The sequence below is a fragment of the Homarus americanus genome, unplaced genomic scaffold (genome assembly GCF_018991925.1).
Source record: "Homarus americanus isolate GMGI-L3 unplaced genomic scaffold, GMGI_Hamer_2.0 scaffold28, whole genome shotgun sequence".
In the NCBI taxonomy this organism is placed as follows: domain Eukaryota; kingdom Metazoa; phylum Arthropoda; class Malacostraca; order Decapoda; family Nephropidae; genus Homarus; species Homarus americanus.
In genome coordinates, this window is record NW_024742238.1 from 2,555,292 (window position 1) to 2,568,558 (window position 13,267).

The window sequence follows — 13,267 nt, forward strand, 5'->3', positions numbered from 1 at the left end:
TTCGTACAGTATTTATCAGGTGTCCTTTAAGAGAGCTCCAGCACTCAAAAGGTACAGTCATGTCAATATTGTTGTTGTTGCTCACTTTTGTTTCTGTGTTACCTTGGTGTGAGAAGTGTTTTAATTTCAGTTTAAAATTCACGTGTGCGTGTGTGTGTGTGTATCAACTCTCCCCCCTTAAGCAGTACCGACCTCCTAATGTGATCTTGTTCCCACAGGAGCAGTGTACCGGGCGTGGGCTACGGATGGGGACTTGGGGCTGACGTGTCCATTGGGCCCTGGGGGTGAGGCAGGGAGGTGTCCGTGCGCCTACGTCACCTACCAACTGTTCGCCGCCCCTGGGGACCATCGCTTCGCCCTGCACCAAGACACAGGCGTTCTCACCAGGAACCTCAGCGGCGCACCTCTTCTCCCTGGCCAAACTTACGCCTACAAGCTTATGGTACAGAGTAAGTAATGTGGTTATGGTACATTTTATGGGAATGAAGCAGAGTAAATGATGTGGTTATGGTGCATTTTATGGTTATGGTGAAGAATAAGTGTTGTGGTTATGGTGCTGGATGTTGTGTGCACCAATTGCTTTTTGCTATTTTCACTATTGTTTCCCGGTCATGATGCAGTCTAAATGTTTTTGTTTTTTTATATTGTGTGTGTGTGTGTGTGGGACAATCACTCATGGCACAGACCCCCTCCGATCATCCGACTGTAACTCCTTAACTCCCTAATTAAAGACGAAGAAGGCATCCGTCAGCGCTGGAAAGAGCACTAACATTCGCTGCTCAACCGAAACTCCAATAAGGATGTCCTGACTACCTAGCAGGTCCCTGAGCATCCAGAGCTGACCCATCTCAACTATCCTCCATCCATGGATGAGGTGGCTACTGCCGTCAAACACGTGAAAAATAACAGCCTCAGGGCCTGATGGAATCCCAGCCGAGGTGTATAAAGCAGGAGGACCTCTGCTTACTAGCCGTCTCCACTCTCTCCTGGAGAATAGTCGTATATGGGAAAAGGAGGAAATACCCTAAACTATTAAAGACGCCTCCATTGTCAATATTTATAAGAACAAGGGAGACCGGTCAGACTGTGGCAACTACTACAGGATCTCACTGTTGTCCATAGTTGGCAAGATTATCACCCGAGTTCTCCTGAACAGACTTTTTCCTCAGCTGGAAAACTTCCTCCCAGAATCTCAATGTGGCTTTAGACCATCATGTGGCATCACTGACTTGATCTTTGCTGCCCGCCAGATACAGGAAAAGTGCGGAGAACAGCGTTGTGACCTGTACATAGCCTTCATCAACCTAACCAAGGCCTTCAACTCGGTCAACAGGAAAGCCCTCTGGTGGTCCCTCAGCCGTTGTGGCTGCCCACCAAAATTTATCACCACTGTGAGGCAGCTCCATGATGGCATGAACGGCAGTGTCCTGCACAATGGCACCCAGTCTGATTTATTCCCCATCCAAACAGGGGAAAAACAAGGACGTGTACTGGCACCAACTCTCTTTTCCATTTTCTTGTCCTTCCTTACTTGAGCCAGTGCCAATTTGGTCGGCACACTACACACTCTTCCCATGGATCGCCATCGACTGACTTGTGATTCGAGTATTTTAACCAGTATTTTAATAATAATAATAATAATAATAATAATAATAATAATAATAATAATAATAATAATAATAATAATAATTCATAGTCAACAAAATCTACAACAAAGAATATGAAATTAAAAACTAAAATAAAATATTAATAATAATAACAAAGAGCCACGAAGAAATATAAAAATGAAAAAAGATCAAAAGTGAGAAGCAATATACAGTATGTATGTTGTGTTTATAACAGTAAGAGAAACAATTGAGACCCTGCAATTGTGAGTAAATGAGGCAACAAGTCAGATCAGCAACCTGGGACTTAGTCACAATTTTCGTGATGCCATATGACAGCAGGGTCTACCATTATACAATACATTATGCTTCCAATATCTTCCCAGGCGGTAGTACTCTCCTGTTTGGTAGCTGCCTGCTACCTTAAGTGAGGGTGAGGTTTTCGGTTTTAGTATGTGATGATGTTTTCGGTGTACAGATGAAGAGGGATCCATAAACTCAAAAGCGATTCTTAAAATTTTTGCAAGTTAGGAAAGGTTAGGATAGGTTATGTTGGGTTAGGTTTTAAAAGGTTTGTTTGGTTACCAAATTAAGTAAATGTTACTGTACGAGCCATGAGCGGAGGAGGGTGCAGCGCGCGTGTGGTCTGGAATGCATATCCATGCTATATAATATTTGTCCTAACTCCGAAAAAAAAATTCCCAACAGAAGGCAATAGAAGCAAAAATTATGGCGGAAGAGTGATGTGTTGTTGCCGAAACTGTGGACGGACTAAAGTGTAAAGTTAACGTCAACTTTCGTCTTTTCTTTTCACAAGTTTTCTCAATTTTCACCACTTTTTGGTGTACTGTATAAGCAACAAAAGAAAATAGTTCCAATAAGGGTCCACACAATGATTGAAAATACGACTAAATGCTTGCACTACGGTTGTAAATGTTTAAGTAACACCTAATAGAATTATTTGGAGGACTAACAAATAAACAATCTTACGTTGTAACTGAGATCCCTTCATCCGGGCTGGATTCAGCTTTGATGTCATTAATATAACCTGCTGCACCTGACAATATTTGGTCACTCAAACACTTGCTTCCCTCTAATGCTGCGTGTTGAAAACTTTCGTATGTCACCGACTGTACAGCCCAGGGAGTTCATGTGCTGTTTATTTTCAGGATTTACATACCACAACACACTAATCACAAATAATTATCCATATTGTGTTACTTGTTCTAACTGCTTATCATAAAGCAGACACTGTAGTTGAGTTTTTTGTGATGACAGTCAAGTAAACAAAACACGCCAGTTGCCATTTTGGTGGTGACGTTATACACACACTCCCTCTGTAAGTATTACCGTGGAAAGTTTACTTTGATCTCGTGTATATTGTATATGTGCACAATTTTATTTTATTTATAATGTTATTAATAAAAAAAACCTGTGTGTGTGTGTGTGTGTATCAGATAGCGCCATTGGACCATGCAACCTAGAGGAAACTTTGCATGCATTTCAAAGGGACCCTGGAGGTGTGCACCTTAGTCACACTTTTTTTTAGATTTAGCTTTAAAAACATAATAAATAAATAAATAAATAAATAAATTGGGGGAGTGGTAAAATGCCAGGAGCCACACCACACCTAAAAGTGATAGTGTAAACAATAGTGTAATTGATGTGTAAATGATAGTTGATGTAGTGTAGCTGAAGTATTGTATATAGTACAGTATAGTCACTAGGCTATGAGCTGTTCCCCCAAAAAAGCAAACTCGGCACGCCAGTACTGTAGTAACGAAAAAGTAATGTGGGCAACACAAGCACGATTTTGTGTATATGTAGTTAATGTAGTGTGTAGATAACAGTTTAGTTAATGTAGTGTAGCTAATAGTGTAACTAATGTAGCAAAGACCTGTGGTGTAATGGTCAGCATGCTCGCCTCGCAAGCCAGCGGACCCGGGTTCGATCCCCGGACAGGGTGAAACTATGGGCAAGTTTCTTTACGCCATTTGAATCTGTCTACCAAGCAGTAATTGGGAGCCTGGGTGTTAATCGATTTGCATTGCATTTCATATTCCACCGAAATAGTTAGCCAGTGCAGTTTGCGAGTTGTCCTGTCTTCTCGGACTATTCCTCGATACTAGGTCATGCAGCTGATTAACTTAGGTTGTGGTGTTGGCGACAGCTTCTACACCTTACACAAATTCACGCCAAGGTGGCCTTAGGGCTGGCCATCCTCTTTATACAAGGGGCAACCATTATTAATGTAATGTAGATGATAGTGCAGTTGATAGTGTAATCAAGGACATACGCTATGCACTACCTCTCAAAAACAAACCCAACAACTGGGTTCCCCTACTACAGTAGTCAAATAATATCATCCTGTCTCCTTGCCAGGCCTGCCTAAGAGAGAGAGAGTCCAGGACTTGCAGTATGATATCCTAGACCTGAAGATCTACGTCAGCCCCGACTATGTCAAGATCATCCCTTGGACCTGACCCGAGTTTGAGGGCGGGCAAAATGCACTCGCCCTCCACGGTCTCATCTAAGGATGTGACTCATGTCAGCTGTTGTAGTCGTCCTCGACGATGTATGAGAGGAAAAGAGTCAAGCCTCCGCGGCCTCGTCTGAGGGCATGGTGGGGTGAATCATTCTCAGCAGAGTAAATCGAAGGCAAGACATTTACCTCGCCAAGTTCCTCGACGCTTATATTTTGTGAAGAAACAACATACATCACTATTCATACTTGATGACTGTTCACTTACAGGAATGTCATGGTTGAAAAAAAAAAGTTCCTGTAGGTAAATACTAACTGAAGGAACATATTGGCAGGTTCCTTTTCCTCAGTTTACAAGATTTTTTTGTTTTGTTTTTTATAGACTTAGGTGTCCTGATGGTGACCTTCCAATCCCCTTCCCCTCCAAAATCAAGAGCTGAGAGAAAAAGAGAGCCTTTGTGGACACCTCCTTAGTGTATATGAGTGTAGCTGTTGTCAGTACAGTTATATGTTCCTCCTTGCCACAATACACTACTCAGTATATAATTCTCCCTACCATCCTCTGGACACTGTACCTGATATAGCAGTGTTGGGATATCTTCTCCCTGGTTACAGTGTTATTGCCTTCTTTCTTCAACAAACTCTTATGTCTTAGAGAATGTTTACGTATGTCCTCCCTGAACACGTCATCTATCGCTAAATGTGTGTTCACATGTTCTCCTTTAACACGCTGTTTGTAGCCAAGATAGTGCGTTCATATGTTTATGAGCACATTATCTATAGCTGTGTTCAAATGTTCTCGTGAACACAGCCCCCCAAACCTTAAAGTCAGTGTCCCAAACTTTTCAAACCTAACCACTAAGTTTCTAGCACCTCTAAGACCAAGACACCCAGTTCTTCAGAGCAAGAATCTATTTCTTAATAGTGTAACAGGTTTAGCGCAGGAAAATCTAGAGTATTACAAATTCTTATACTGCAGATGTATAGTTAGATATTGTGTTTTGGTAAAGATGTTCTCTTTATATATGTACAAAGAGGGAAATTTGTTCCTGATATATTATGTATATAAGATATTGTTAGTTGTACTTGGATTTGAATTCTATGAATGTAGTGATATAATATATATTTAATTAATTTATATGAATTCCAAGATATATTCCATATTATTGATTTACATACAACAATTTGCGAGTGACTACTTCAGCTGAGGGGCGAGAGAACAGAATACAAAATAGTTGAATGCTCATCACAACATATACTTGCAGCCTGGTGCACAATTATTAGTCATGATATTGCAATGAATTCTAATAAAATTAAATGTTCCCTTTGCAAAAATCTTACCTATCTAATAATTCATCTTATAATCAGTGAACATGTGTAGTTAATATTTTTCCTCATACACATCAACATAACTATGAAAACAACACCTTCGCCCTCTGATATACAACCATTAACCATAAGCCGTTTACCCTCAAGGCAAGCGTTAATTAAATAGTGAACATTCCCCAGTATAACAAGGAGGGAACAGCACCGGCAAATTTTCTTTCCTCCTCACCTCCAGTTTATATCAATATGGTAATTTTTCTTGCCTTGCAGCGCTTGCCCATTTCTAAGTTTATTCAGTTAAATATTAAGTAATCTACATTTGCTCATTAAATTTCTTACACGTATACACACACTAATGGACGTGGTGTAGGTTCTAAACATGAAATACTTATATAGTTTAATTGACTCTTTGGATCATAAAGTTTGTGTTTATGTATTGCAAAGGATTTTCAAACTGCAGCATTTTTGGAACCTGCTAGAAATATTGTATTGTGTAAAGTGCTCTGAAATGTATCAGTGTTGAATGATACATGAAACAAATTACTAGCAAGAATTGTGTACTGTTCAACGATTTTATATTATAGAGTAATGTGATTAACGCTGAAATGTTTTTTATTAATATTTCTACACTCAGAAGTTCACAAAACACACTGCTCTTCAGTAAATAAATTTTCATTTTCCCAACTAAATCTTCATGCTGCATCTGACATTCATGTGGTCAGTGACATAATGTAATGAACATCCAATTGGTCATTAATAAGAAAAACATTCATGTGGTCAGGTAATCAATATGTTTATGATCAATGACAAAGAAACAAATATGGTCAATGACATAAATTATTCGTATCAAAACATTATACAGTTTGTGTTACAATGAGGTAAACACAGGAAGACTTCTGTCTCTCCACCAGACATATCAACACTGCTGGTCCTCTTGAGAAACCACCAAGAGGCCAGCAGAATTCTAATGCAGTGACGAACCCAGTTCAATTGAGGGTAGGGTAGAAAGGAGGGTGGGGAACACTGGCCTATGAAAAAAATCTGACCTCGCCATTCCTGACAACAAATTTGACTTCACATTTCCTGACAAGAAATTTCAAGCATCACAACTACCTTCTAAACATACTCGCTGAATGAAACTAGTGACTAACTAGTAACTACCACTTGTGATCCAGACTCCAATAAAAGTACATTCTTTGATAGCTGGCGATGGTAGTTTGGCTATTACCCTCCTTCCTCCTTTCAAAATTCTGGATTCACCCCTGACATGTCCAGGGTCTTTTTGCATTTTATTAGTAAACCCACAGCTGTATCGATCTGCCAAGCCATTTCCAACACTTTCTACAAACCTAAGACAGGATGTAAGCCAATTTACTCTTCCTTTGTAATGTCCCTACGACAAATGTACCAAATTAATAGCATGTACCTCGAAATTGAAAATTTTTGTACAGTTGCATTTTCTGTGGACTGACTGATAAATAAAAAAAACCCTGTATTTATAATTCTCGTCAATAAAGGAGTAAGTGAAGGCAGCATGATTCAGGCAAGAGGTGCACCACATCTCGCAACTGGCATCTGGCTTTTAACACAAAGCATCTTCAAGAACTACCAGCCAACACAACAAACCAAGAGCTAGTAGTTTAGAAGTTGTCACAGACGTTACAAGTGGGCGTTGAAATTACAGTACAATATATCTAAGGAATCATCATGGGTATTAGTTACGATTATACAAGTATAAGTAAAATCTATTTGCAAGGTATTCGCTTTCTCGATTGGAAATTGATAATGCTACTACTACAGTACATACACACAGGTGAGCCAAAACAAACGACTCATATTTATTGTCTCAGATCACATAAAGTACATCTCGTAGCATTAGAAGTACTGTAGAGCATTTTAATCAATAAATCGGATAAATTAATTCAACAAATAAAAAAATAATGCATTATTCTTGGTACATCTTTTGTAGATGTTTGTCACGAACGAAAATCACGATGACTCCATTTTTCGAAGTTGTTCCATTTTGCATTTACTTTATCATTACAACTAAAATTTCCAACTGATATTAAATACAGTATTATAAAAAATAATATCAAATCTCCAAAGCGTTAACAGTGCAGCTGCCCTAAAACACACAACTCTGCGTCCAAATTATCTCGCCTGGCATCAGATTAAAATATAGAACACCATACAGCTTAACGAATTCTCCCTATGACGATGCCATATGTCACCAAAGAAATGTTTTCTAATAACTTTTAACTGTTGGTGAAAAGTGTAGGAAATAGTATTTTCGCTCAAAGACCTCATCACCTCAATTGTTGACGTGTAGTAATACATTATATCAACACACTCCACATGCCAGGTAAGTGTGTTTTGCCTCATTATTTCCTATATCGCAGGTCAAACACAAATTGCTCGTAGCCAGGTACCATATGCTTGATCTGGTTTGTCTCAGGCCTAGAATTTGTACATAGTATCTTACTGGTGACAAAACAATTATGAAAGATAAAAACTAACATGTAGTTGACTTGTACCTGTGTGTGTATGTGGGTGTGTGTTAAATAAAAGTGCAGATCAGATCTACTGTGTGTTCTTCTACCTTATTTACTAATCACTTCGTTCTTCAATATATTATCCTAAAATAAATGGAAACAGGTAAAAATCTAGTGGCATGCGTGAGTGTAGCAAAGGATGGCGAGAGAAAAAAAGGGACGCCAAGTGAAACAATACGTGTAAGTGAAAATAGTAATCAAAGAGGCAACAATAACACATTAATAAGGTGTATGAGGAAATAGCAAACTGCAGCTACCCAGAGAGATTAGAACGCCTGCAACTTTTACTTTTTTATTTGCCTAGCTTAGTAGCTATACTACAGACGGGCCAGAGGAGCGACCTAATCAAAGTGTATAAACATCTCAGAGGGCACTACTCGGTCGAATGTTCATACCTGAAGCTGGTGGACACCCGCCCCACAAGGGGTCACAGTTCAAGGTTGAAGAAGCCACAAATCCAGAAAACAGTGAGGGCAAACTTTTCTGACTGAGAATTGTGAACTCTTGGAACAATCTGCCAGAGTGTTGTATGAGCACCGAGTGCGAACTCTTTCAAGACCAGACTTGACCAACATTGGATCAGGATCCTATATATTCAGGAGCCAGTTCATGCCCAGCACTTGCTAACAGTGCGTAACAGAGACGTAAACGACCGCCCAAGCGGCTAGTGAGCCGATCAGTGTTAAGCAGGAGCAACTCGGCATAAAACCGTGTTGGCAATCCTTTCCAAGGTCACGAAAACTGTGACCGAGTCCCAGGTTCTGATCTGACTTTCTGCCTCATTTACACAATTGCAGGGTCTCAATTGTTTCTCTTACTATTGACAACACAACATACATATATCGTTTCTAATTTTTTATCTTTTTATTTTTTTATTTCTTTATGGTTCTTTATTATTATTATTATTATTATTATTATTATTATTATTATTATTATTATTATTATTATTATTTTATTTTCAATTTTGTTTTTATTTCATTATAAATTTCATTTACTATCAATAATCATTATTATTATTATTACATTTTCGCCCCCCAGGCCCCGATGTGGGTCAGTGACCTGTGCCCGGGTGGGCTATCCACGTAAAAAAAAAAACAAAAACAAACATTTAACATTAAACTTTTGTATTTAAGAGATTTTTCAGACAATTAACTTTTAACATATGTCTGTATGAGACAAAATACAATGTAAATTTGGCTGTAACTAATTTTCCTATTAATTTCCAGCAATGAAGAGGTGCAGTACAACTACTGGAACAGATGGCAACACCAGAATGAGTTGTTTGATTCATTAATTTTTTCCACATGTGTTCTTTGGATGATATTAAGTTATAAATATGATACCACAATGCACAAAACCTTAATACCTTGCCTACTACAGGTGATTTATGATTGTTGATAGAAAAACAATTAAATTAAATTAAATTAAAAAGTTGTAGTATCATTTTTTACCTATCATCCAAAAGAACATCTATGGAGAAAATGTAAGAAATCAAACAACAACTGGTGTGTAGCCACCTGCTCCAGTTGCTTCGTGTTTGTAATACAGTACGGTTACATTGTCAACTTCAGTTGTGATAGAAATTAAAGATCATTCAGTCAGGGTACCGTACTCCTATCTAAGGGTTGGCAACCAGTCTTCCACTCTGAACGTTCTCCAGCTGTTTTTATCAACCTTCTAAGGCTTTATTCTCTCGGAGAACCCATTTTTTAATTTAATTCATCCATCTCAGTCTATGCCTTCCCCTGGCCCTCCTACCCTCAACTTTGCCCATTAATATTTCTGCTATTATATCCTTATCCTTTATTACTGTATACGAACAAAGTATTAAATTTTTATTTTTCTGTACATTTCAAGTACCCCTGTATGTATACTTGGAGAAATTGAATTAAAAAATAAAGCTAAAAACAATTAGAAGTAAGAGAAAGAAATAATATGAAGATAATAAGGAATTAAATGGAAAAATACGAGATAAATGAACCAGGCATGTCCACCATTATACAGAAAACAATTCAGTGATTTTGGGGATTAATGGTATAAAAATAATTTAGTTAGTTTCTAAAGCATAAAGTCAACTCTATATACAGAACTGTTTTGAATAAACTGTGTGAGAGCTTGTCTTGCTTTCTTGCATCCCCCCCCCTGGAAAATATCCTGTGGACACCCATGACAGCACCTGTCCTCTCTTGTACTGGTGAAGGGAGGCTAAGGATGCTTGAGATCCTGCAAAATGAAGCAATGAGAATAATTTTAGGATGTCAAAAGAATGTAATGATTGAGATAATGAAAATGGAACTAGGGTTACAGCACACTTCACAAAGGGTCAAAGAAATTAACACAGTTGCAGCAATTCAATTAATGAGGGAATAGTGGGGGTACACTTTTGCATGATATAAATGATGGCTTAAAAAATAAAAGGACCATCTGGAGGCAAAGCATGGTAAGAGAGGATACATTAAAGGATTAATAAACATAATTAAAAAATGTAATCTGACAGACTGGTGTACAGCTGTTTGGAAAATTTGTAAGGATCCACCCTGGGATTATTGTAGTAATTTAGCTATAATAAACACATTGCATGTATATTGTGATGGTTCAGTTGTGTCAAGTGGTATGGCAGGGTGTGGGAACCTTAAGAGACAGTGCACAGAACAAGGTACTGATGAAACCAAAATTGGATGATGGCTGAGCAATCAACACAAACGGAGTTATAAGCAGTGTTTGTAGGATTGGAAAATGCTTTATTTTGTAGATAGTAGAGCAGCTGACTTCTATGGGTGCCTTTAAGAAACAACTGAAGACCATTCCTTTTTGACTTATGATCCTGAATAAAAGATGTATGGTGATGGAGAACTACTGGATTTAGGAAGTACTTGTATTAACATTTTAGGGTACACTGTACAGTGCATATATGAATGATAAAAGTCGAACTGTCACTTTTTGTTATTTTTTATTGTAGTAGGTCCCTCAGTTAACGAACGATTCGATTAAACGAAATTTCGTTTAACGAATTACCTTATAGGATCTTCAATTCCGTTAACGAACAAAACTTTGATTAACGAAATCCTTACGAAAAACACGTTTTGTTGTGAGCATCAGTTGATGGGCTAGTCTGCCAATTCAGTAATCTGTTCTATGTTTACATTCGTTTCAAGTGGAGTAAATATCAATAAAGTTGTGCTCTTAAATATTTTTGCATTTTTTATATTAAAATTATTAGTCATTTTAAAATTCAGTGAGGGTAGGGTGTCCGTGTTTCCATGGTAACCAGCAAAGTCAGCTTGTGTTGGGTTGCTATATATCGTTAATTATAACCTGGCATGTGTATGTGTGTGTGTGTGTGTGTATATATATATATATATGAAATATTCAGAAATTTCAGAGTAATTTCAAATGCCCCGCCATTAGCGATACTGAGCGTTCAAGGTCGTCTGAGGGAAGAGAACCCCGCCCATAGCGAGAGATTGTGGAACTAGGCCTAAGTGATATTAAATGTAATTTGCCGAATTAATAATGATGCGATTCATGAAGTTAAGGACTATTATTGAATTTGAAATTATTATAGATCGTTTATCAGTCTGAATAATGTTACGGGTGTCCCAAGGGTTATTAGTTAGGCGGAGAAAATATGTCACGTAGGCCTAAGCTAACGCCTTGAGAGAGACGCAGCGGCTGGTCCTCAGTACGGAGAGCATTCAGACAAAAACAAGACGTCCCTTGGCGTCCGTCACAGAAATAGTCACGTGGCCTAGTCACCTGTGCTCGCTATTGCAGTATAACAAGTAAGTCTCATTCGATCTCAGACAGGGTTAGATAGGGCAGTGGTAAAGTAAACTAGAGCTAACAGTGAGTTCATTTCAGGGTTTCCGTCCAGAACCCACTTGACGGAGTTGACCGGAGTTGACCGGGTTTGACTGAGAGAGATTGACTGCCTGAGACTGCCGTTGATGATTGACGGTGGCGATTGTCGCCATTGGACCGATCAGTGTAGGCCTGTCACTGTTTAGCGGGGGTATCAAAGGATCTCTTGAGGAATCTAGCCGTCTGGGTGCTCAGCTGACGACGGGACGATCGTGGATCAGCAGCTCTCCTCTACTCGGCTCACAACACCACATGCGAGCAGCTTAGTGAAACCCTCTTGTAACGGGAAGCTAAAGCTTCTCTCAACTGTACAAGGTCTGATTGGCTCACTCCTTCCACTTTATGGACGCACTGGGAGTACACTGAGGCTAACTGAGTAAATTAATGGTCACACACTGAGACCGTGAGTCTAGGACTCTAGGAGATACCCTGGGAACATTTTATCTCCTTATTACGGGTGTATGTTAAGTTGGGTGGAGCATGGTTACGAATGGTGGACCCAGTAACATATTAATAATAGTGAATATTTTTGGGTGTAGTTGATACCATTTCTCAGTTACTGATATTATCTTGACGTGTGTAGTTTAATATTTCTTAAATAATTTTGATAGTATTGTTTTTTGAATGTTTGTCTCATTAAGTGGAACCAGAGTGATACTGTGATTTGATTCTTTTAATGCATCCAATTTTTCTTCATAATTCTGATCTCATAATAACTTTTATTCCCCAGAGTAGTGTTTAAGTTCAAGTTTAGAGGTGCGCATATTGGTGTACCATTATTTGATTGTGTTTGTAGTGTTGGAGGGAATATAAGTGTCTAAATTTTACAGTGTGTCTCATTCATCCCAGTCACAACGCTATCCTTCTGGTCACGGACAATTCATTTTGTTTAGCAGATTTAAGTGTTCTTGTGCTGGTTCGATTTTTCTCAAAGGCGCTTCCACTGCCATTACCATCTTATAATCTTTAATAAACCCCAAGTCAAGTGAGAAAATAAAGTCCAGTAAATTCCGACAGTTTCTATATATATATATATATATATATATATATATATATATATATATATATATATATATATATATATATATATATATATATATATATATATATATATATATATATATATATATATATATATATATATATATATATATATATATATATATATATATATATATATATATATATATATATATTAATATATATATATATATTTATATACAGTCAACCCTACTTTACTGTGGTCTCTACAGCGTTTCCACGTTCTGTGATTACCCTGCCGAAAACCGAATGCTCACTTTCATGATGCATTACCCCTGCAGCGGGCGGCTGGCGAATCTGCGCGCCATTTTTGGATCCAAACCTCCCGCCATCTCTCCCGCCCTCTCCCGCCATCCGCCATGTTGTGTAAGCGGCTCGAGTAGGTTAGCAGTGTATGTCTT

At 38.3% G+C, this 13,267-nt stretch overlaps 1 protein-coding gene across 2 annotated transcripts in view; it reads left to right on the forward strand.

Annotated features, from left to right (window-relative positions):
* Positions 1-7,991, forward strand: part of LOC121876591 — a 113,247-nt gene extending 105,256 nt beyond the window's left edge. For both annotated transcript variants that reach the window (XM_042381797.1, XM_042381796.1), the window contains 2 exons: positions 219-449; positions 3,987-7,991. In XM_042381797.1, the coding sequence (XP_042237731.1) occupies positions 219-449; positions 3,987-4,087 (332 nt within the window). In that variant the 3' untranslated portion in view covers positions 4,088-7,991. The remainder of the gene's footprint in view (positions 1-218; positions 450-3,986) is intronic.
* The last annotated feature ends 5,276 nt before the right edge of the window (positions 7,992-13,267 follow it).